This window comes from Nothoprocta perdicaria, unplaced genomic scaffold, assembly GCF_003342845.1.
Source record: "Nothoprocta perdicaria isolate Ctin4 unplaced genomic scaffold, notPer1 scaffold_9, whole genome shotgun sequence".
Classification (NCBI taxonomy): domain Eukaryota; kingdom Metazoa; phylum Chordata; class Aves; order Tinamiformes; family Tinamidae; genus Nothoprocta; species Nothoprocta perdicaria.
In genome coordinates, this window is record NW_020456198.1 from 9,178,275 (window position 1) to 9,202,744 (window position 24,470).

General features: G+C 58.6%; 2 protein-coding genes across 2 annotated transcripts in view; one reads left to right on the top strand and one right to left on the bottom strand.

Moving 5' to 3' along the window:
- Nucleotides 1-2,503: 2,503 nt before the first annotated feature.
- On the top strand, nucleotides 2,504-4,883 carry RHO (rhodopsin). The gene is made up of 5 exons (XM_026052520.1): nucleotides 2,504-2,868; nucleotides 3,776-3,944; nucleotides 4,031-4,196; nucleotides 4,322-4,561; nucleotides 4,763-4,883. Exons 1-5 carry the CDS (start codon nucleotides 2,508-2,510, stop codon nucleotides 4,880-4,882), a joined length of 1,056 nt encoding a protein of 351 aa, XP_025908305.1. The 5' UTR covers nucleotides 2,504-2,507; the 3' UTR covers nucleotide 4,883.
- Nucleotides 4,884-9,564: 4,681 nt separating this feature from the next.
- PLXND1 (plexin D1) overlaps nucleotides 9,565-24,470 on the bottom strand; it is a 66,443-nt gene continuing 51,537 nt past the window's right edge. The window contains exons 26-36 of the mRNA XM_026052644.1: nucleotides 22,877-23,023; nucleotides 20,750-20,906; nucleotides 20,310-20,413; nucleotides 19,290-19,353; nucleotides 18,684-18,718; nucleotides 17,001-17,105; nucleotides 16,240-16,403; nucleotides 14,779-14,926; nucleotides 11,897-12,037; nucleotides 11,095-11,169; nucleotides 9,565-10,801 (exon numbers count right to left, since the gene is read on the bottom strand). Coding sequence (XP_025908429.1) covers nucleotides 10,685-10,801; nucleotides 11,095-11,169; nucleotides 11,897-12,037; nucleotides 14,779-14,926; nucleotides 16,240-16,403; nucleotides 17,001-17,105; nucleotides 18,684-18,718; nucleotides 19,290-19,353; nucleotides 20,310-20,413; nucleotides 20,750-20,906; nucleotides 22,877-23,023 — 1,257 coding nt within the window. The 3' untranslated portion in view covers nucleotides 9,565-10,684. The remainder of the gene's footprint in view (nucleotides 10,802-11,094; nucleotides 11,170-11,896; nucleotides 12,038-14,778; nucleotides 14,927-16,239; nucleotides 16,404-17,000; nucleotides 17,106-18,683; nucleotides 18,719-19,289; nucleotides 19,354-20,309; nucleotides 20,414-20,749; nucleotides 20,907-22,876; nucleotides 23,024-24,470) is intronic.

Sequence of the window (24,470 nt, forward strand, 5' to 3'; positions counted from 1 at the left end):
TTGAACCTCATGAGGTTCCTCTCTGCCCAACTCTCCAGCCTGTCCAGGTCCCTCTGGAGGACCTGGAGGTTGGCTGAGGCTGCCGGTGCTGCTGGAGCAGCCTCCCTGCAGACGGTGGCACTTCTCCACGTCTCCGTGGCTGCCGGATCCGTTCTTGCAAGTGATGCTGCAAAACGGCACGACAGGATTTCTGAGGCCTTCAATGACTTCTGATCAAATCTGCGTAATTTACAATTTTAAAAACATTCTGTTCTAATTACCACTCRTCTGCTTTCTGACTCATATATCACTGTTTGCAATAAAGACTCTGCGATTGACATTGATAAACAATTCTGTTTGATATGTGAGCCAAAATAGAATCAGCTCCTTCTCCCAGAACTGTCCTGTCTTTGGAAAGCCAGCAGGAATGAAAAATTGTAAAAATAAATAGATGGGGTTTACAGTGCCACAAACAAAAGAAAAGGAAGGTTTTCTTTTCTTTATTTTTTTCCCTGGGCATACAAGCTAGTTCTGAAAAGCTCCTTGGGCTTTTACAGGCAGAAATAGGCTCTGCACGTGCTGTGAATGTTAAAGGCGCTGCAGTCGCAGCCCTGTGCCTTGAACCTCGCGGCTAGCTTGGTGCCGAGCAGTCGCTGCGTGCACAGGGGCCCCGCGAGCTCCTGTTTGAAGCTCTTGTGAGCGCCGTCGCCAGCCCTTCTCCTCCGCCTGTCCCCTGCTCCTGCCTCGTTGCCGTGCCGCGCTCCGGCGGTGACGCACGGCGGGCTCTGAGCTCTGCACAACGGCTGCTGGCCTCAGCAGTGCCTTATTGCATCAAAGCTTAATGCAGCATATTTGTGTATGTGCAGGATAAAGCCTTAATGCCCTGTGCCAGGTGCAGGCATGGAGAGCTGTGTTGGCAGGGGCTGGTGGTCCCTGGCAAAGCTGTGAAAAGTTAAGCGAGAGGAACGTGTGGTGTGAGTGGAGCGTGGGGACGGGGAGTCTGCTCCTCGGCACGAGGGAAGGGCTGCGCGGGAGGCCCCGTGGGCAGCCACAGTCTGCCTCTCTACCTGCCCCTGGGCCTGAGGATCCTTCCCAAAGAGATTCCCCACCGGTGCAAAGTGTTCCCGGCTTCCTCTCCTCTTAAAAGAGAATACGTAGCTTTGTACTTTTTCTTCGTTAAAGTTCTGCATGTATTATCCCAACCCGGGGGAGCACTGGTTGGAAACTAGGCCAGGACTGCAGCAAGTTTATTAGAGCCAACGGAGCATGAGCTCTTGTGCTCCGCAGCCCCGACCTCCCGCTGGGCTGGCGTGTCCTCCGCGGCCGCCAAGGCCCTGCGCTGCCCTGGGCACGGAGCGGGGCCGCGCACAACGACCCGGGCGCTCGGAGGGGAGCAGCTCGGCCGCCCTCCCGGCGCCCTGCGCGCAGAGCAGCCGTGCTCGCAGCCCTGCGGCACCCGGCTGCTCCTCGCCTGCTGCCCGCCGTGGTCCCCGCTGCTGCTGAGCAGAGCGGCGAGAAGGGGAAAAGCAAAAAGAGAGGGGGCAGGAATAGCTTTGGAGACAGGGAGATTAATCGTGAGATTAATCATGGCGCTGTGGAGAGCGAGCCACGGCCTCCCGCAGCAGAGCCCGCTGCCTGGATCCACCGCGCCGGCTCTGCTGAGCACTGTCCTCTTGTCCCGGGCTAATTAGAACCAGAGCAAGTGGAACTCGGCGCAGGCCGGGGCCGGCAGCCCGGCTGCTTCCACCGCGGCTGGGGCTCCGCAGGCAGGGCGGGTGCATGGGGCCGTGGCGGCCTCCCCGCGGCCGGGCCGTGGAGCTGGGCTGCGTCGGCTGCGTGGAGCGGCACGTGGAGCCTCCGGCCGTGGCGGCCTCCGCACGGTGCCTGCGGGTCACCTCACAGCACCGAGGCCGGTGGGGGGCACGGCCCCGCTCGGCGGTGCGGGGAGGGAGGGCGGCGGACGCTCTCCTGCTGCTGCAGGACGGCAGGGGCTGGGGACGTCCCCCCTCCACGGCGCCCTGTGTGCAGGACTTGGCTGCGTCCGCAGCAGGGMCAGGGCCAGGGCCACGGCGGAGCCCCAAGACACAGCTCGGGCACCCTGTATGGCCTCGCGCCCCCCAGCGCGGTGGAGCAGGTGACCCCCAAAGCCCCACAGGGCACTGGGGCCATCAGCCCCAAGGGCCACACGGGGCGGCAAGGGCCCCTCTGGCCCCCAAACAGGGGACACGGCGCAGAGCAATGCCCATATATATGACCGTGCACCAGGGTCCCCAATGGCTGCAGGTGTCACCTTAATATCCCAGGAAAGCCAATTAGCCCAGATGATTATGATTAATAACACCTAAGCCCTGATCGAGCTGAGGCAGCTCCCGGGGCTTACGCGCAAGGGCACGTTATAAAGGGCGGGGGGCCGCGGCCGGCGCTCYGGAGCCCCTTCTGCCCGGGACGGCAGCGCGGCCGGCCGCCGAGGCGATCGCCCGCCTGCGCACAGCAGCTGAGCAGCGTCCGCAGCCCCGCGAGCCGCAGCCATGAACGGCACGGAGGGGCAAGACTTCTACGTGCCCATGTCCAACAAGACTGGGGTGGTGCGGAGCCCCTTCGAGTACCCCCAGTACTACCTGGCTGAGCCCTGGAAGTTCTCAGCGCTGGCCGCCTACATGTTCATGCTGATCCTGCTGGGCTTTCCCATCAACTTCCTCACGCTCTACGTCACCATCCAGCACAAGAAGCTCCGGACGCCGCTCAACTACATCCTGCTGAACCTGGCGGTGGCCGACCTCTTCATGGTATTTGGTGGCTTCACCACCACCATGTACACGTCGATGAACGGGTACTTTGTCTTTGGAGTAACAGGCTGCTACATCGAGGGCTTCTTCGCTACCCTGGGTGGTGAGTTCTCCAAATACACAGACATCTTCTGCTGACGGGATTTGCCCCAGATTTGAGAAAAGGGAGAAGGGCAGCAGGAAACCCAGAAGCCCTGGGGAAAGGCGCTGTCCGATGTGCACTGAGGCAGATGTGGTCTCTCAGGGCAGGTGACAAGGTGACAAAAGAATGGGCTTTCTTTCTTTCTTTTTTTTTTTAACATATTTTGGAAGCCTTCTGCTGAGTGTCCTGTGAACAACAGTTCAGCAGTGAAACACGACCAGTAGCAGATTTTTCACTYGTTGGGTTTTGCATGTCTTCTTGACTTGCTTACTAGCCTAGGAGATGGCAAATTTGCTCTTCCCATTTTGGGGGGTTGTTTCTGCTGGTCTGGCTGAAGCTGTGTGTGCTGGGGCAGGCTCTGGGCAAAATAAATGTTAAACCGAATGTCTAAAAGTCCCCACTGCTGGGTGGTTCAGCCTTTAGCCGCATGCAAGGCAATTGGTTTGCCGGGTCCGTAATTGCCAGAGCTGCTACGGTGGAGGGAGAAGAGGAAGGGAAACTCCTTGTCGTTGCCATGCTTACGGGGGACAGCGGGACCCTGCGCCCCGGGTTGCATGGTGGCCCAGGCGGCTGTGGCAGGGAGGGAACACCYGGGCTGAGCGGCACTCGCAGCCACCCGGAATGGCACCTGGAGCTGAAGCAGCAAGGGGCTGCGTGGGGTCACTCATGTAGTGAGGGGAGGAGTTCTCTYGCCTTCCTCCTGCATTTGTGATCCAGCTTCATTCGCTTATCTTTCCTGACCTCTTGCCTGAGATTTGCTGCTCCTGTGAGTGCTCCTTGGGAACAGCAGTGCAAGGAGGCCCTGAGGTTGCACTGAACCCCCCTCTGAGGTTCCCGCATCCCCATCTCCGCGTCTTCCCCGGTGCAGGTGAAATTGCCCTCTGGTCACTGGTGGTCCTGGCCATCGAAAGATATGTCGTGGTGTGCAAGCCCATGAGCAACTTCCGCTTTGGGGAGAACCACGCCATCATGGGCGTTGCCTTCACCTGGGTCATGGCCCTGGCGTGCGCCGCTCCGCCGCTCTTCGGCTGGTCCAGGTAGGGCGGCTGCCATGCGGGACCCTGGGGATCGGGCCGGGCTCCCCGGCGCTGGGCGCTGACCTCCCGTGGCTCCCCCGTCGCAGGTACATCCCCGAGGGCATGCAGTGCTCGTGCGGGATCGACTACTACACCCTGAAACCGGAGGTCAACAACGAGTCTTTTGTCATCTACATGTTCGTGGTTCACTTCATGATCCCGCTGATGGTCATTTTCTTCTGCTACGGCAACCTGGTCTGCACCGTGAAGGAGGTGGGTGCCGGCTCGCCCCCGCTAGCTGCCCCCATTGGGCCACAGTCGGTGTCAGTGGGAGCTGCGCTGGGGCTGGTGGCTCTGTGCGATGGCCCCGAGCCGTCACCGCTGCCCTGTCCCCACAGGCTGCCGCGCAGCAGCAGGAGTCRGCCACCACCCAGAAGGCAGAAAAGGAGGTGACCCGCATGGTCATCATCATGGTCATTGCCTTCCTCATCTGCTGGGTCCCCTACGCCAGCGTCGCCTTCTACATCTTCACCAACCAGGGCTCGGACTTTGGGCCCATCTTCATGACCATCCCGGCATTCTTTGCCAAGAGCTCCTCCATCTACAACCCTGTCATCTACATCGTCATGAACAAGCAGGTAAGCGGCAGCTCCGGCACGTTGCAGTGGGGCTGCGAGGGGGCTGGTGCAGGCGGCTCGGTCCCGCATGGAGGGGCTCTCCTCCCCGGGCTCTCCTCCCCGGGCTCCGTGCACCCTCCTCAGCGCCGACTTCACCCTGCGCGCTCAGGGGCGCTCGGCCCCACGGCCCTGCTCAGCCCGTGGCCACCCGCTCTCTTCCAGTTCCGCAACTGCATGATCACAACACTGTGCTGCGGCAAGAACCCGCTGGGTGACGACGACACRTCTGCCGGCAAGACAGAGACGTCCTCGGTCTCCACCAGCCAGGTGTCCCCTGCGTAGGACGCGGCTGCCAGGGCGCCGCTGCCGCTCGGCCACGGGCCCGCGCGGCGCCGTCTCCCTCCTGACGGTAGGAACCAGGCTGTACATGCGAGCGCACCATTTCCACTAAACGCCAGGGTTAGCTTCTTCGCCAGCGCGTGGCAGCGCCTCTCCTCGCCGCGCCGGGCGCCCGCCCACGCCGGGCCGCGTGGCCCCACAGCCCCTGCACCCCTGTTCCCACGGCGCGGGCGCCGCCACCACGAGGCCCCCGCCACATGGCCCCATGCACCAGGGCTGCCCTGGCGTGCAGGGGCTGTGCATGGCTGGGGCATCGCGCCACCCCGCGCCGCCCCCATACCAGAGCTGCTCCAGCCCCTTGGCACCCCAGGGGCTGCACGCGGCTGTGGGCATCAGCACCCGCTGCAGCCTCGCGCCACCCCGCACCACCCCGTGCACTAGGGCTGCCCTGCTCCCCCGSGGGCTGCAACCCGCCTGGCCACGTTGCAGCCCCCACGCTGCCCACACACCCCGACTGCTCCAGCAATCTGGGGGCTTCCCCAGGCCTGGGGGCATCGCGGCCCCCGTGCAGCCCCTCACCGCCCCGCACGGCTCCAGACCGCCCCGCGCCGCGGCTCCCGGCACGGCCCGGTCTGGCGCCCGCCCCGGCCGGCGCTCGGGCCGCGAGGCTCCCCTGCTCCGCGGGCCGCGCGGCGGCGAGCAGATGGCTGGAGGCAGCCGCATATGCTTCACACACCACAAGGCAGCGTGCTGCAATTGTAGCAGTGTTCTTCGTTTTTATTTTTAGCTCAGCTATACAAATAAGATGTTTTTCTCGCTGTTCAGTGTTATCAACATTTGAAACTATTTTTGTACATTATTATCCTCTCTGATTTCTAATCCTATGCAGCTTTGCTGGGTCTGATAGGGAACGTATAGAAACCACGCAAGTTAAACCTTTAATAAAGAGCAATTTGCAAGTACAATTCTCTCATTATTTTTTTTATCGATACTTCTGCATATTCAGTGAAATCTAAAGATTAGGGGATTATGAATAATTCAGCGTTTGGGCTGATGTCTGATTCAGGCGCTGCGGGTTTTGGAGGGCAGGGAGGAAGGGCTCGGGGCTCACTCATGGCACGGGCGGCTTCRTGAGTGCTGGACACCAGCGGGAGCAGGACGGCACGTGGAGCCCTCTCCCACCAGTGGGACCAGCTCATGCTGGGCATCTACCCAACAGCCGCTACCCCATTCCCACCTTGTGCCTGGCCCCATCCCAGTGCCCAGCTGCTCCCAAGGGAGCAGCCTGCAGCTGTGGGCACCTAGGCACTAATCAGGGTAATCACCTGCACATGGGGCCTGGACAGTGCTTAAAGATAGGGGGTGGCCACAGGTTGCTATTGCTGCCTGGGACTGTGTGGTTCTGAGTTGAGCTAGATACCTGTCATGGAGCCTCAGCCAGGTGAGGGGCTGCGCGTGGCCGGTCCCTGGGTGAGGGGCTGCACGTGGCTGTTCCCCTCAGTGCCGRGGCCTGTGCAGCCGTGGGGTTGGTGCCTCCAGGAGCCAGTTCCAGCACGGGCCGCGCTGGGTTCGGGCGTTGTGTCCCGAGCCGCGGTCCCTCCTTGTTGCCCGCAGGCACCTCGGGGAGCGCGGCAGGCGCCAGGGCCCCGGCCCTGCAGCAGCGCCGGCACCCGTCCACGCTTACCATGGTGGTGGAGGCGCTGGAGGCGCGGGGCGACAAGCGGGGCACCTCAGCTCTGGCCATCAGGCGCGACATCCTGGCCAAGTACCCGTCCGTGGATGCTGTCCGCCTCAAGCGCCTGCTGAAGCGGGCGCTGGCCGTGGGGCTGAGCCGTGGCCTCCTGGTGCGGCCCCGTGACTCGGCCGCCCTGGGCGCCACGGGCAGGTTCAAGGTGAGTGGCTCCCTGYGTGGGCGCCCCGGCACGGACATCCCCAGTCCCACAGCCATCCCCACACAGCCCCTCTTGTCCCAGCTTGCGCCGGAGAAGCAGCGGCAGGGCCGGGCAGCAGGGCAGGCGGCCCCAGCCGGCGGGATGGCTCCCCAGCCCATGCGCAGAGGCGGCGCCGTGGCCCCGCGCAGCCCCGATGCTGGCCAGGACGGTAAGAGCGGGGGCAAGGGCTGCAGTGGCTGTGCCCGCCCGGGGGGCAGCTCTGCCAGGGCTCATGGGTGCTGTTCTCCGCAGGCGCCGCAGCAGCACGGCCGAAGGCCCGGGCGAAGAAGGCAGAGGTGAGTGTGCCCAGCGGGCGGCCCCGCGGCCATTTCGGTGCTGCATCACCCCGAGACCTTCCCTGCTCCCTTCTCCCTTCCCTTGCAGCCCCGGCCGCCAGCTCCTGCCAGGCCCCGCGGCAGCGCAGCGAAGCCGCCGGGCCGTGGCCGCCGGGCCCCCAGCGAGGAGGCGGCCGGCAGCTCCACCGGCACCGAGGCGGCACCGCGGAAAGCAGCGACCGGCAAGGGTCGGGCACCCGGCGTGGCCGCCCCCAAGAAGAAGGTGGCCAASGCCAAGAAGCCGGCAGGGCCCGGGCAGCAGAAGGAAGGGCTGATGGCTCCAGATGCCCCCAAGACTGGCAGGAAGGCAGCCTAGGGCCCYGGAGCGGCCGGCTCAGCCTGGCCATGTTGGTCTGGGTTGTTTTTAGTCCCTGGAGGGGTTTTAGCTGTGTCCTCACCTTTTCCTAATAAAGCTGCTTCACTMTTGCATGAGTTGGGTGGCTCCTGCCTGCAGTCCCCAGAGAGCCCAGTCCTCGCACTAACACCAGCAGAGCTGGGCTACAGCCCGCCTGGGACAGCGGGTCAGGCTGTGCTGTGCTCGGGCTGCCCCACACTGCGGGCTGGGGTCCCCAGTGCTGGAGGTGCCCGTGCCCCATGGTGGGCGGTGCTCCGGGGTGTCTGCAGAGCTCAGCAATGCCAGCGGCTGCTGGCTCTGCGTGCCGAGTGCCTCCTTGCTAGTGCCTATAGCTCAGTGCATGGGCACTTCCATGGAACTGTTCAAATGCCTGGATTGCTCCTGGCCTTTGCAGAGTGGAGCCCTCCAGAAGGTCACCCAGGTAATGTCGGGGTTGCAGTCCTCCTAGCTGGAGGAAACACAGGGAAGCTGAACTTGCTGCCCAAAGAGGATTTTGCTAATCTCCAGCTGGCCTTGCTGATGCCCTCAAGGCTCCTGGCCTTGTTCCTGGACTTAAGCAGCAGCTGAGCAAACTTAACTTCTTGTTTAACTTTGGCCTTGGCTTTGCTGATGCATCTTTAATGGGTCTGAAACTCGTGTCCTCTGGGGCTGGGACGTGACTTGCAGCAGTACCTGAGCAGGGTTCACCAGCCTCCTGATGCCCCGAGGGCTAAGCAGGCTCACTAGCATGGATGCATCTTGCAACAGACCAAGGTAAGAGCCCTGCCCTGAGCTTGAAGGAGCCAAGCCATTGCATGACTAGACTTAGCTCTACTAAGCCCCAGCCTGTGGTGCTCTTGAGGGTGATGGCCGGCCCTGTGGGGCTCCRTCTAATGCCCTTGGAGCATCCTTCAGTTGCACACACCGGGACTCTGCAGATGGCTTCAGCACCTTGTTTTATTACAAAGATAGGTTTATCTGAGAGTCTGTCACTTCCACGRCACAGCAGGTAAGGGCGCTACACCCACAACACATCAAGGTCTGAAATGCCTTACAAAGGGCTTGGGGGTTCACGGCAGCTCTACGAACCCTCAAGCTGCCGTTCCTTTGAAACGGTCGCAGCAACTACTTTATTTTTATTTCTGCTTTGGAAAAAAAATTAAATAATAAAGCAAGAGGCCCAATACACAGCCCAGACACGTCACCCGAAGGCAAGCCGCATTTGCGGCCGCCTCGCCTGTACCCTTCTCCCCTAACAACATGGGGCAACTGCTCCATGGCCCTGCCCACCACCTCCAACCAAGACCTACTTTCTCTAGCACCTTAATCCTTCTTCCCTTCCATGTGCTGGGCCTGCCTATATCTCTGGCAGCTATTCACAGTTTCTAAAAGAAAAAAAAAATTCAAAATTCAAGAATTCTTTTTGAAATTACTTTCAAAATAACATGTAGCCCAGCTACATTCTTAAAATGTCTATTCCAATAGCACAGCCCCAGCAAAGACCTGAAACCTCCACAGTGTATGTACTTCTCCTGTAGCTCTATTAAAAAGAAAATTTTGTTCCTTCCCTTTCCCTCCCCTCCTTACCCACCCTCCCCACTTCAATGTACTGGATAAAGTTTATCATTTGTTTAAAATAGATATCTATATACACAGATGCAACTTGGTTGTCCCAGTTTCTCAGAAATGCTTGTGGCGTTATTGACAACCATGGGATGGAGACTACCTGTCTGCAGGGAGCTTTGGAGGACCACAGTTGTCTGATACCAGGTTGAATCCTTGCCAGCTGGTGAGTGATGGAGGCTCCCGTTAGACCCTGCCTGGAGTGAGGTAGTAACAGTGTTTTTTTTTTCTTCTCTTTTTGTTGTATTTGGCAGTTGGAACGTGGTGCCTTTGCAGGCAGCTTGCCCTGGCCTGTGCGTGAGCTGCGGCGCCAAGCGTGTGGTGCTGCGGTGTGAAGCGGGGCCCCGGGTGCCGCAGGAAAGCTCGGAGGTGTCCGGTCCCTTGGCGGCTGCAGGAGGAGAGGGGTGAGACCTGCGGTGCTSTGGCAGAGTGAGCCCCCAGGCTGGTCTGGAGGCAGAGCGGGGAGCAGTGCCCCTTTGGCTCCTCTGGGACCCGCTGCCCATGCTGTGGGCTGGGGCTCGAGGGCTGTGATGTGTGTGGAGGTGCTGCCCATAGAGCTGTGTCACTGCTCCCCTCTGCTCTGCTCCAGCAGCAGGAGCCGACCTGTGTGCCCACGGGACCTGTGCTGCACTGCGGAAGTGCTGGCTGCGTGTGCGTGCACCGAGTGCAGCTCAGAGACACGGGGTCTTTTCCCTCACCTGAACTGATCTGGTTTCCTATTTTGGGGCAAACATGATTCCTGYAATGAGCTGGCTGCATCTCAGGGGCGTTCGCAACTCTGCTGCAGGCCTGGTCCCCTGCGCACATGGATCTGGGGACCTCGGGGCTGGGGGAGCTGCCTCTGCAGCACCCCTGACACCTCAGGCTCCCTCCTGTGTGGGAGCGGCTCTTTCTGGCAGGGCTAAAGTGCTTTCAACAGGTCTCAGCTACTGCACAAGCTTCGTCTCAGCCGCCAGCTCCCTGCGCTGCCCAAGTCTCAGTTGGAGGAGTGGTTATGTTTACACCTACAGTACAAAAATAAAAGGCACAAAAATACACAGAATGCAGCAGATAGTGAACAGCTGAGAGAGTCCCTGGTGCTGGAAAGGCGCAGATAGCGGAGGGATAGCGTGGAAGGGAGCTCTGCCATTGCTTTGACAGCCCGCGCTGTCTCTGCTTGCTGCTCCCTGAGGCTCCCCGTCTGCTTTGCATCTACTCTTGCAGTTTCTGCAGCACAGTCCCTTGTCCAGGAGGAGTCTCCTCTGGAAGCAGGAATGTGGGCAGCTCACTGACTGCTCAGGAGCTGATTAGAAAGAACTGGTTAACTGAGTTTGTCACAAGTGTCATGCCTCTGTTTCTTGCTTGAAACAGCAAATAAATTATGGCTGCCACAGTGCAGATCAGAGGGTTTTCAAGCTGCTCACAAAGGTGTCTCAGGGCTTCTCGTTGTGAGGGAGCCGGTCAGCCGGGCTGGGCCCACCCCACCACCCGTCCGGGTGCAGAATGAGCCTGGCGGGCCATGATGCAGGTGCAGCCGCAGTCAAAGGCATGGTCCCTAGGGCAGTGCACTGTACACAAGGCCACTTCCAGGGCCGCAGCCAGCCTAGGCTTCGCTGCAGCACTCGTAGATGTTGTCTTCCATGAGCGCAATCACCTGCTCGAACTTGTGCTGGAGCTGCGTGCGCTTCGTCGTGGGGTTGTTGTCCAGCGCGGTCACTATCTGCAGGAGACAGTGTATGTGAGGCCGTGTCCCCAGCCCTGCCAATCCCTAGTCCTGCTAGAGCAGGGCCCAGCTCTGATGCTCCTCACGTGGAGCTGACCTTATAGTCTAGCAAGTTGTTGACCAAGGGAGAGCAGAGTATGTCTGTGTGTGTGTGCACACATGAGATTAGACCAAAAAAAAMCCCCTTTTTGTGGGGCTGGATGTAGGCAGCTGGTTACATCCCCCACAAAGCTCTTATTGCTCCCTCCATAGGTAAATCCAATGGCCTGAGCGCGGCCGACCCTGCTTACCTGGGAGCGGTATCTCTTGGCATACTTGTATATCTCGGCCATGGCCACGTTGGTGTTGAACTCATTCCGGTATTTCTTTATGGAAGACAGAACAGAGAGGGGAGACAGATCAGCCTGGTGCAGCAGGTGAGCTCAAGCCCAGTCAGCAGCACAGATTAAACTAGGGTGACCGAAGGTTTAGACTGGGTGTCTAAAGGTTTAGACTGTGCTATTAGACCCAAGGTTTAGACTGTGCTACTGCTGGGATGGTGCAGCTGGGCTTTTGACTCCTGTAAGGAAGCTGCATTTCCTTGTATCAGACACCGTGTTCACCTGTTCAGAGCTGGCTTCCACTCTGCAAGCCGTCGGCAGCAGTGGAGCGGCGCTGCCGGAGCCGGGCYGGCATCCGCGGAGCCGCGGCACAACCCGGCGCATCCGCATGCGGCGCTGCTGCCAGCCCCGGTGGCCAGTGCCGCAGTGGGGCTGGGATGGCTGCGCGGGCACTGTGGCCCTGGCAGCTGGGGAGCAGGGGCTGCAGGGAGCTCTTCCAAACCGCCTGGATCCCTGGCACCRAGTTCCGCATTAACCTCCCACTGGTGCCAAAGCCGGTTAGTTTCAAGCTAACTGGTGGATGTTTATTGCGGTGCGGCAGTAATTAGAGATGCTTGGAATTAGGTCAGATGAAGTTTATGCCTGCCAGTTTGACACAAAAAACGCCCTTTCTCGCCTCTTCGTGGCAGCGCGTGCCCGGCGGCAGCTGTGCGCGGGCGGCCTCGCTCGGCCCCGGCCGTGGCAGAGCGGATGCCCCGGCCCCAGCGCTTACCCGCGACTCCTCGGCGAGGTGCGCGTTCATCTCCTGCTCGCTCAGCGGCGGCATGTCATGAATTTGCTTGTAGTATCGCTGCACTATTTTCCTGTATTCCGGGATCTCCTTGGCGTACAGTAGTTTATTGGTCGGGGAGTCCTACAGTGATGATGCAAAACCGAAATTAGACAGCGTCCTGTTTCTGCCTGAAAACCTTTTAACCTAAAGCATAGGCTGTTTAATAGCTACAACTGGGTTCAGGAAAGACCTAAACTCTTTGAGCTTGGCTTTAAACAGAGAGCAGTGATGAAATGGCAGCGAGACGTAGCACTGCTGAGGACAGAGCTCCCCACACAAGTGTGCGGTGCGGGTGCGTTACCAGCGTACGCTGCCTCTCTGCACACAACCGTCTGCTGCTGATCTCCTCAGCACGGGCCAAAAACTTGTTAGCTCAAATGCAAGAGCAGGTGCTTTAGGTGAGTACGTTTTAATTTGCAGCAAGGGCAGACTAAAAATGTGCCCTGGGTCAGGTGAAGCAGCTTGTTGCCAGGTGACTTTCCCTTGAAGAGCATAAGAGAACTGGATAACACACTGATGTGCCAGGGCTGCTGTGAAATTGATAACAAGTGATGGACTCTTGCACGTATTTACTTGGGTTTCTCGAGCAGCCAACTTGATTTAAGCTGAAGAACAAAGCTCTTTAGGGGAGACAAACTGAAATTTGTCAGTTGAAACGTTGATCTCGGATTTTTAATGTAGCTTTGATTTATTTTGCATTGGCTAATGCAGCCTGTCTGGCCTATATTCAGTGCGTGTAAAGCAATTAAGGGAAAATATTGAGTTCTCTTGATTAATGTCAGCTTGGGCAGAGCAGTTTTAACCTCCCTGCCACGCTCTCAGGTTGTACCAGGAGAGGCACAGCCCCTCTCGCAGACCTTGCAAACAGCGGCGTGAGTGATCTTCAGCCGCGGTACCTCTGCCCCGGTGGCGTCATCGCCCCGGCACTGAACTCGCCCGGCGCCCTGCCTCGTAGCCGGCAGGGCTCAGCCTGGGGCTGCGGGGAGCGGGACCTGCCCGCGGTGCAGGGACCCTTCCAGGGCCAGGACAGCAGGAGGAAGGATCCTTTGGGCAGAGCAAAGCGCGCGGGCTTTGGGCTGCGGGACGGGCCGTGCAGGAGGACATGGGCACGGCCACAAGCCCTGCTGCCGTCACCCGCACAGCCGGGGCTGCAAGGGATCAGGATCGGGGCAGAGGCTGCTGYGCCAGACCCTGCAGTGGCTCGTGGCAAAGCCGCGACAGGGACACGCAGCGCCTGCGAGAGCGGCTCTTCTCTCTGGAAACGCACAAGAAACCCATCCTGCCTCTCTCCTTTAGCGAGTTGTTTCTAAATGTGTGTGTGAGAGTTTTCCACTCTGTATTACAAAGAGGGGGGTGTTTTACTGCTGGTCGTGCACTAAGTGCATGGGGTCTAGCTCTGCTCTCTCTTTGCAGTATGGGGAGGGACATGACTGACCTCACTGAGACCTGCCCGGGATGCGTTCTGTGCTATACTGCAGGGATGTGCAGACCGAATTCCGTGCTGAGGATTTATTCTTCCCACATTACTCAACAAGCCTTCACTTATGCTATTGTATCCCTGAGAAACGTTTCCATCTGCTGTCTGACTTCAGCTGACCCCTCTTCCCCTCATCCACAGCTTGACAAGGACAAATTGTAGGTGTTTCGCAAGAGATGCAAAAAAAACCTCTCAAACCCAAACAAACAAAAAATCAAGGGCTCATTAGATCTTCCTCTCTTATTAATCTCTCCCAGTAAAGGCTTCCTGCCGGGGAGGACTGCGGGCAGCGGGGCTGCCCCCTCCCCACGGTGGCCTCTACGTCACGCACCGTGTGGCCGCGGGGCTGGGAGCCACAGGGGACCATTTACAGCGTTTGCTAATAAAATTTATGTTGGGAAGTTTCAAATGTCAACACCACAGTTAGCCAAGCCGGAGTGGGGGACAGTAAAACCCGCGCTCGAGCCCTTGCTGCCTTGCGGGCGCGCGGGCCACTGCTGGCCGCACAGAGCCGGCCCGGGCCCTGCAGCGGGCTGGACGCGGGTGAGTGCTGCGCTGAGCTTCCCACGCAGTTCGGCTGGGTCCCTCAGGGCCTCGCGTTGGGGCCAGAGCTGCCACAGTGCTATGGAATAGTGTCCACGGGCCCCAGGCCCCCGCGCTCCGCTGCGGGCTGCGACAGCCCTGCCAGGGGCTGCTGCCCACGGCTGGGACAGAGCAGCCCGTGACCTGCAGCAYGAGCTGGGCCGCGTCTGAGCCGCCCACGGGGAGCGGAACGGAGCCTCCCTTGGCAGCAGCTCCCGTCACCTGCCCAAGCAGCAGTCACCTTCACCCTGGCAGTTTCTGATGACAGACTCACGGGGAGAAGCTGTGCAGAGAGCTGCAAGCTCCGTCTCAGTGGAACGGACATGGTTTTCCATGCTGCACTGGGAGTTTGCATGACTCTTTCTCACAGGATCCTTAGATTGATGCTGTCCCGTGAAAACAGCCCTGTGTGAGGGAGCTGAGCTGCAGCTTGGGGCAAGAACAGTGTGACCCAAGTCACCAACTAGGTCTCTGTCCCCTGGGCTTTGCAGGCTAAYGGCATCTGCCCTTTGCCCATCACACCTGTGGCCATGGGCTCCCACTCTGAGTGCTAGCTGTGACAGAGAAGGGGCAGATTTTAAGATCAAACCCAAACAACGTGGGGTGGAAGGACTCAGCAAGTCAAAAACTAGACAGTCTGAGCAACTGACGACCGTCTGTCTTCCTTTGGGGCAAGCTGTTGGCCCTCCAGAAACCTCTCCCCACTACATCCTTCTGCGTGTGGCTTCCCTAGCAGCAATGAGATGCCCTCTGCGCACTGTACCTTGCCCAGCTGCAGATCAGATAGGGAGCAGGCGTCGATGAAGGCCTGGGCTATCACCGAGAGACAGGCATCGATGTGGTCCGTCTTGTCAATGTCGAAGACGAACTGGGGATTCTTCAGGATGTTGACCCAAAACCTCAGCGGCAGGCTGCAAAGGAAGCGAGCCAGACACGTCAGGGAGGKTGTGAGAGGAGAGCGAAGGAGCAGACATGCAGCAGAGATGGCCAGGAAGGGACTAACGGGGACAGGGGAAATGCCGGGACAAGCTCCGTTAATCATGTCCCGGCAGGGCGGGTTGCTCGGCTAGCTCGAGGCACGAGCACACGTCAGCGCTGAGGGGACGTTTTGGCAGCCTGAGGCACGGCCAGGAGCGCTGCTGTGCAGCCTGTCCCTGCTCCACCTTCGCGCTGTGCTAGTACTGGCTCTTCTGCCTGCAAGTGGCTTTTGAGACAGGTTTCTTCACTCACTGTTTGGGGGTTTTGTTTCCTCATGCTGCTGGCTGCTTTTGCATCTCCCTGGTGTTAGCGGCTGCCTGGCCCCCATGGTCGAGCCTGGCCCCATTAGTCATTTTGCATGTTATCATTTCTGCTCCCTTTCACCATTTTCTCCTCCACTTATTTCAATGCCCATTCGACCACAGCAGGTTTCGGTGCCGTGCGACCCTTCCTACCGCCCCTGCTCATGGGTGGAGGTTCCTACAGGTCTGACTGCTCCAGCAGTTGCAGACAGAGGAGCTCAGGCACAGCTCTAGCTCCGTGTCCGCACTGTGGGCCCGGACAAACCTGTGTTCACTTCCCACGACGGGCTGCAAGGGTTAGTGCCCTGCGGSCTCAAGAGCAGAGCTTCCCACTGCGCTCCCGCCACCTCCCTGCTGCCTGACAAATTCCAGGTTTCGGCCCCGCTCCGTCCCTCCTTGGCCCCTGCCCCTTCCTGGGATACTTGGCTCTTCCCCAGCTTGTGCTGCAGCCGCCAGGACGTTGCTACAGCATCAACGCGGGGTCCTGCGAATGCCCCAGAGTCCGAGCGTGGGCATGGAGATAAGCCTGAAACATGCCCCCAAAGGCTGACAAGCCAGCAAGCGCGTGGAGAGGAGCCAAATATGCTGATTTAAAAACCTCTGTGATGTTCTGAGGCCTGTCATGGTTTTAGGCTCTGCCTCGGATTCCGCGGTGCCGCTGCCGCCTGTCCCGCCTCGCGCTCACTGCCGACAGCAGCTGCCGCTTTGTTCTGCCTTATCTGCCGCTCCTGCCAGCTCCCCCCGGCTCGCTAAGCCCCGCGCCTGTTCTCTGCGCTCCAAACCCGCATTTTTCTCATCTTTTGGTCCCCCCTGCGCGTTTCTCGAGTCCCTCATTGGTTCTACTTTTAGTAACCTAATGATTAATCCAGGCCACCAAGGCTCTGCAGCTGCTGGTCCTGGGAGCTGGAAAGCAAGCAAGCAAGAGGACATCTTCTCTTCCAAACCTGTTGGTCTTCCAGATGTGCAGAGTGTCGGGGTCTGTGATCCCTCTTTTCTCTGCTTGCTCCTCTAGGAAGTCAAAGAAATACTTCACGGCCACAGGCGGCTTATCATCTCGGATGCTGAGAATGGCTTTGAACAAGTCGTCCAGGAACTTCTGCAGTGTGCCCTGTGGGACAAGGCACACAACATCAGCTGGAAAAGCATCCGCCCCGGAGCCCAGAAACACGGTCCAGGGGGGCTCTGACTGGTCTGCACAAGGGAAGTGCTTTGCTGCCTGCAGGAGGGAGCAGGAAGAGGGAAGCAGGGAGGGAAGGGTTTGTTTGTGCGCAGTGATATAATTAGCCTGCATTTGGGTTTAATTTCTTTTGGCATGGAGGTTTTCTTTCCTACTGCTAGGATCTCACATCTGTGATTGTTCTGCACAGTAAATACAAAGAATCCTGGAGACTGCTGGCCACTCTTGTGATCTCTGCTCCAGTGAGGCATCATGCTGGGATTAAAGATGGGCTYGGAGCCCAACTGCTGGATCTGAACATGCTCGGAGGATGGGCAAGTTCAAATCTGAGTTAAGATGGGGCAGACCTTCCTCCTGCTCCAGGGCTGAGTGTCCCCATCTCCTCTCCCAGCGGGATCTCCCCTATGGAAACCCAGGCTCAGACCTGGGCTGTCCATCCCTGCCGCGCTCCTCGCCCAGGTTAACCCTTCTTGCCCAGGCTGCAATGCCCCAAATGCAGGTGTCCCRCTCCTTTCAGCTGCCGCTCACCTTTGTGGAGAGCAGCCGGGTCAGGTAGATCTCCGGGAGGACTTTTTTCCTATGGCTCTGTCTGTGGGACTTCTTGTGCTCGGTGGATTCGTCAGTGGGAAGGACCTGGTTCAATGCAAAATCATACTCAGAATTCCTGTCCTGGAATTGCCACACTGGGTTTCCCTCAAGCTACAGAAATTCAGTTGCATATGCAATTCAATTAAAAAGTAGTTACTGTGTTATAAATACATCCCTACGTGGGTTTAAAATGTAATTTAGTTGTTTTTTTCCTGACATTTGTTTCTCTTGCTCTCTTTATTGCTTCTTTCATCTCGATCACCCTCATTTTGCATTGCACTCTGCTTGCCCTCTCATCTCCATAAAGCACACTGGTGTGCCCAGAAGCAAAGCACAAGACATGACAGAAAGCCTCCTTCTTTTAACTTTGGAAAAACTGCAAGAACAACCAGCTGGTATTCCCACCCCGGCCTTTTTTAAAACAGAAATAGRTATCCCATTGGTCGGTCAGTTAATTGCCACTCCAATGGTCTAGGAAGCCGGTAAGTGCATCCTGGCATCRCTTCACACGTGCGTGCTCATCTTCCCGCCCCGCTCCTGCTCGCCCTGTGYGCACATGGGTGCGTGCTGCGTGCGCAGATGCCATTCGAGCATGGAAGCACCAGCACAGAAAAAAACAAAGCTATAAAACACTATTGTTGTCCATAACACGTTTTTCCCTGTAGCTTTTAGCAGCATTTGCACTCTGTGCTTGTGGAGCGGTGCCCAGCAGGARCCAATAGCCCCGTGGTGGGGAAGTGGGCAGTGCGCCCGCTGCGCGGGTGACGTGGCCGGGGACGCCCCACGGCCACCAGCTGCAGGGCCGGCAGCCCTGCCCAGCTCCCCAAACTGCGGCCAGCCACGCCAGGCCCAGCGCTTGTATTGCCATCCTGGTAGTTTTTGTTATGTCTCTCAGTGCTAAAGCTTTTTTTGTGCCCTTTCCATGTCTCTGTGGCGCTCGCTCAGGAGCTGACAAGCACCGATCCCACATGGTGGCACAGCTGGCACCTCAGCCCATGGAGAAGGGTTAAGTTAACAGCAGCAAGGCTGAAAAGATTTCTCTTCCTCCGTCACATATTCTGAGCAAGCAGGGGCCCAAAGGCAGAAATGGAAGGGAAGGAGGGATTCCTGCCCCACAGCCCATGGTGCCCCCTTCACTCCCAGCGCTTCCCCTTTGCCGCCCCTGGGAGCAACGSCTCCTGGCCCTGCGGAAAAGTGGCTCTCGGGGATGTGGATGCAGCACAGATCACTGCATCCCTGCCAGATGTGACGCGACCCACACTGAGAGCCCAGGGTCCCTCTGGGAGCTCGGGGTCCCTCTGAGAGCCCGGGGTCCCTCTGCCAGCAGCACGGGCTCGCTGTGCGCTGGCGGCTCCGGGATGCGGGTGCTGCGAGCCAGAGCCCGCCCTGCTCCCCCTTTCCTCCCTCCAGCGGCTGCCAGTAGAAATGTGTGTTCAGTTATTGTCTTAGCACCCGAAAACTGGGAAYCACAAGCGTCACCCGCACTGCAGGGCAGCGCTCAGCAAGCTGGCAGCGCGGCAGGCGCGATGCTGCGACACAGAGGGGTAACTCATGGGAGCCGCGCCGAGGCCGCCCCAAGAGGGACACCCATCAACCCTGGTGGCTTCCAGGCATGGCACTCACCAAATGGAAGTATTTTTCGGTATCCAAATCCTTCACTGTAAAGAAAAAGAGCCATCTGAGACATCAGAGACACAGGTGCCCTGTCCTGCAGCTGGGTCGCTCCATGGTGCCTGGCCGCGTTTGTCCTGGTGCCTCCCAGCTCTACATGCCAGAGGCAGTCGAGAAGCCCTTCTAACCTGGGGGAAGGGGCTCGTGACAGAGGCAGACCCGCATCGTCCGTTTTTGGGGCAGGGAATGACTCCTACTCATCCCAGTGCAGCATGGTARGGCCGCGCAGTGACCTGTCACAGGCTCCCAGCTCCGCTTTGGACACCAGTGCAGCCCCATTTCTGCCCCACCAACTGAGAGACCGGGCTTTGAGACAATTTTGAAATGTGAATTTTTGTCTGTGTTGGCTTGTTTTGACTCTGCACAGTCTGATGAGATAGACAAGGTTGATGACCTTGCAGATATGGCCACAAAAATCTGCTTTTCCTTGGCAGCACCACACACTGATGTCCCCCCAGGCGCGAGGGCAGCGTGAGCCGTGCCAAACGCTGCCCAAGGTGCCCCACACTCGTCCCCCGGGCTGCTTGCAGCGCATCCTGCGGCGCCAGGCGCTCTCACCTCTGCTCAGCGTGGTGTCCTTCTTGTCCAGCAAGCTCATGGCCAGCGAGGCTCCCTCGGGGATCTGCGGGTGACGGGCACAGTAAGGACGCTGGTCGAAGGGGCTCGGACACGGCGGGGCGAGAGGTACTCGGGCACCGGCACCACCAACACGGGCTCTGCCCYGACTCAGGTGGTACCGGTGACAGCAGCACTGCCTGTTTGGACCGGGGCTTTGGGTGCACATATGACATAGGGAGCTGCTTGAACACTATGGGAATCAGACACGTATCGCAGAGAAATGTATGTGTTGACATTAGATTATTGAAAGAAAAACGATGCTGTTGTGCTGCAGAGGTGCTGTTCCTCTTTCACTGGAAAGGACGGAGGAACCCAACCAGCCAGGCTGGGCACCATGGTTTTGCTCTGCATCTCTGGCTCTCGGCTCAGCAGGCTCGGTGCCAGCACGGCGCTCGAGGATCTGCTCCCTTCTAATAACAGTATCAACAAGCACCCAGCTCCATCTCTGGTTTTCCAGGGGCTGTTGCAGTGTATACACTTACCAGGGAATGTGGAAATCAAATAAAATCTTCCAGTTTCATTTAATTTTAAGTGAAAAGCAGACAAGAACACACACTGGCTCTCCACATTTGGCTGCAGCCCTGGCCTCAGCATCCCCAGTGTCTGCTCCCAGGGGAGGCAGTGACACTTTTACTGTGGTTTTAACAGGAATGGGGGTCAAAGCAGTGTGATACTGGTGGCTGGTGGCTACCACAGGCTGGTGGCTACTGGAAATAGGAGCTTTTYCCCCCCTCTTTCTGTTGTGAAGAATAACTTGTTTTGCATGGAAAGGGTTTAATTAGTTGCACTGTGTTGCAACATTAAGGAGTTTCTCGAGGGGGCAGAGGTCTCTTCCCCAGGGGTGCCCGTGGAGCCGCGGCAGCCCCTCTGCTCAGTCCAGTGCCCAGCACCCAGTGCCCCGTGCCGGTGCTTCCGGAGCGGACCCCAGGCAGCGCGGCGCCCTGCCCGCCGCAGCGGTACCTTGTAGTGCGCTAACGTGTTGAGCTTCTTCCTGCCGTCCTCCACCACAGAGGTGTCGTCCAGGTCCCGCAGGATGTAGCTGTCGGTGCTCGTGGCAAACCACTCTGCACAGAGAAGGGGGATGGTGGCAGCACGGCACGAAGGCGGCGCGGGGCTGCTGGAGCCGCGGAGGCTGCAGAGTCCCCTGCAAGGCCCCGCACTGGGAGCTCCTGGCTAGGGCTGCCCTAGCTGCAAGAGGTGACAGGGGTCCCTGCTCCTCGGAGCCCTGGTCCTGCCCCTTCTCCTCAGAGACTATTCCCAGGAAACGCCTGTCCTGGGGCTGGGGCTCACAGCATCCTGCTTAGGCAATGCCCCGATGATAGACACCAGGAACCCCCACGCAACACRCACTCCTTCATCTTGAGAGTAAGAACCGCCTATCTAATGAAACCAGCCCTTACCAAGATCAACGTCTTCCACCCTTGGCCACTGGGAGTACGGGACATTCTTGCAAAAGGCCTCCAGAATCTTCTCCTTCACTTGGCTGAGTGTGTCCGTGTCCATGGCCCTTACGCTCAAGGAATCCATTCCACAGCCTTGGAAAGAGACGTTGAGGTTCTGTGGGGAGAGGCTGAGTTAAGCGTGAGGTGGGAAGGATCCGTCGTGGTCTGCGGCTCCAAGGACGGACAGAGGCTGAAGGGCACACACAGCTCCCACTGCTAATCCTGGCCTTGCGCTGCTGGAAATCGTGTTGAATAAATGTGCTCTTCTGAGCCTTACTGCTAGGGAACAAGGCTGATTTATGGCCCTTGGAGACCGAAGCCTCTATTTATTCATAGAGCTGGAGAGCACAGGGAGCAACGCTGCAGCCTTCTCTCATGCTGCCTTGCTAATGGGCCTTGGCCCTGACTGCRGAGACCACCTCCAAAGGCAGGAGGAGACTTCAATCTCCACAGCCCAGCCATGTCCTCACCTCCGAGGCTCCAGCCCGTGTCTGATGGGACACTCAATTCTTGCTCTTTGGCCTTTCTGGTGCAGTGGGCTGAACTCCTTTGTGTAAGCAAGCTTTAAACGCACTGCTGTAGGACCTGGTGCAACCCTGGACTGCGCGACCAGCGGTATTCGAGGATCTGTCCAAGACCCTGCTGGAGGCTCCAGGCTGCAGCTGAGCCCTCGCAGTGCCCGGCTGTTCCCGCAGCCATGGCAGACAGCTGAGGCAACGAGGGCAACTCTTCCGAGCAGCACCCGCTCTGCTCCTTCGGGAGCTGCCACCCTTGGGTGGCCAGGAGGAGTGTGGGCTCCAGGTGGCTCCTGCACAGACCCCAGTGCTACAAGCAGAGCTCTCCCCTCCCACCCTGGAGGCCCTAAWCACTCTCCAACAGCCACAACGCTGCTTTTGTCCTCTCCTTCCCTGAGTGCAGTGGATCTCAGGGTAAAACTTCACACCTTCATTTATTTGTGAATGAAACAGAGATCCTGAAATCATCAAAGCACCTGACCTGCCAGCCCAGGTCAGGAGACTTCCAGGCCTCAGGAAGATCATTGCATCTGCATAAACACAGCCACCTCCTAGGAGGAAATCTGGTGAATGCAGGAATGACCCCTGGGGCCTTGAGGCTTCCTTTGAAAATACTGCTCTTAAGTACCAGCGAGAAAGATGCACAGCCAGTATCCTGGGGGAGGAGAACAATGTCAAGGTGCACGTGAGGTCTGATTTTCTTCGCGGCACTAGATTTGGGAGATGTTTCAGAGGGTGCAGCTGCTCTCGGAGCAGAGCTCAGCGCGCGGTTCGGTAAGCTGTGGGGAGCTGGCACGAGCCCTGCTGCAGCACAGCCCACTCGCACTCCTGCTTCTCCTCGCGCGGAAGCAGGAAGCAGCTGCACTTCCCCTGCTCATAACACCCTGCTTGGCGTGACGAAGACCCCGTTTCTGCTGAGAAAGGCAGCGCTGTGTGCCCCGCGCTAGCGCCCTGGGCTGCGCTGTACATGCCCCGGGTCGGATGGTAGGAGGGATGCGCAGCGGACGTGGGGCTCGGACCGCTCCGCGTTACCAGCAGGCACGTCTGGCGGAGCCTGCTGATTCCAGCGAAGCTGCTCCAGATTTATGCCATGTAATTGAAAGCAGAATTTGACCCAGGCTCTGGAAGGCGCCTGCTGAATCCTGTGTCAGACACGGAAGGGAACAGGGTCCTTCGCACGTACAACTGTCGTCTGGCCGAGCCCCGTGGGCGGCACTTGTGCAATCGCTTTTCAGCACTGATCCCGAGCACCCTGTGCCGAGTCTCATCCCACACCTCAGGTTTACACCCACAGCAAAGAGCTGATCAGGCAGGAACAGCAATCCTGCTTAACACTTGGTATTGCACAGCAGCCCTACTCATCTCCCTCCATTCCTGATGGGAGCTGGGTGCCCCCGCCGAACGACAGCAGTGGGAACAAGGGCAGCGTCAGGAGGGACGTTACGGGGACGACGCAGGCGGAGGTGCCGGCACGGTGCCTGCGTGAGTGCCATTGCTCCACGTGGCCGTCACAGCCGCGGGGGCACCGAACCACCCGCTGCAGCCCCGCTCCCGCGTGGGCGTCACTCACCCTGGGCTTCGCCTCGATGTTCTCCCTGAGGAGCCACTCCTCGTTGAGCGTGTACCTGGCCTTCCCCGTGATGGCGTCGATGGAGCCCTTGTTAATCTGCTGCTTGATGGCGCAGATCAGGAGGAAGAAGGGCTCTCCCACCGTCTCCTGCGGGCGAGGAAGGAAAGCCAAGTGAGCAAGCYGGGCCGGCGACAGCAGCGCAGCAGAATGGATGGAGCACATGGTGCAGAGCACTCCGCGCTGGGCAGGACGGGACCAGAGCGGCTGGCACAGACACCTGGGCCTCAGAGGTGCCCGGTGCCCGCGTCCTGCTGGCCGTGCCCCAGTGAGGCCTCGGGGCTGGCTGCAGCTCTGCACCTAACATCGCCTTCCATAGGGCCTGGCATCACTTTCCACAGGGTTTAGCATCACTTTCCATAGGATGTAGTATCATTTCCCATAGGCTCTAGCATCACGTTCCTAGCGCACCGCAGCTCGCCCAGCAAACAGGGATGCCCRAGCTGTTCCCAAGCAACAAGCAGGCCACTTAGCTCCTCTATGCACYAAGCTTTGTCGTATGGCGTGGAGGCGACCTGTGACACCGCTGCAATAAAAATAATAATAACAAAAAGACCAGCTCCTTATGATGCAGTTCAGATACATGGATCTGTGCCAGATTTTCTGATCCGCTTACATCTGTTACACTGATTGCTAGTAAAACATGAGCTATTTTCTTAAGAAACTTTTCATACTGGAGTACATTCCATTCTCCCTAATGTTCACGTGTAATTTCCTTCAAATGAGGCAAGTGTAAATTATTGCACATTTCTGTATTCTTTGAGCATCACACACATCCCTGCACAAACCTCCCTGCCATATGAAATCCTACACGAGACAACAGATATTGCATGATTTCGGTATTTCTCATCTAAGAGCTGCTAAATCCTGTTCAATCTGCTTCTTAATTAAGACTTGGTGATTCTTTTATTCTAATTGCCTTATAATTGCTCAAGCAATTAGTCTGATGTCAATTTTGATCTGGCTGCACTCAGTGCAGTTGACATTAAGACACTAGCGTGCGGCTGTAGGTGGGCACACACCATCTGTGCCACGGAGCACAGGCTTCGTTTTCCACRGGCAACTTTCCTTAGGGGCCAGGAACATTGCTGGCCCTTCTGCTGGAGCTATCGGCTGCCGCGATCCCCATTCCCGGGAAGCAGAGGAACACGTGAAGGCTGCTGCAGGGACAGGAGAGGAAGAGCACAAGAAGCAGACTGAGACAGAGAAAAGCTGGAAAAGCTTGTCCTGCTCAAGTAGGACAAGCTGCACGAGCCCTGATGCTACCGGGGCGCTCGTTGCTCGAAGCCAACCCAAGGCAGGGGGGAGACCACCCATAGCAGCTTCCCGCAAACACAACCGCGCCAGGGAGCAGGGGCAGCCGAGAAGCCCCGGGACGGGGTGCCGGGCACGGGGACCCAGGCGCAGCGCCGGCGCGCGGAGCGAGCGGCCGGCCCCGCGCTGCTATTTTCGTCCGTCGTCTTGGCTCCCCGCCTCAGAAACCGTGGGACGTGATGGGAAGCTGCCGAAGTGCTAATCAGGCCGCGCATTTCAAAGG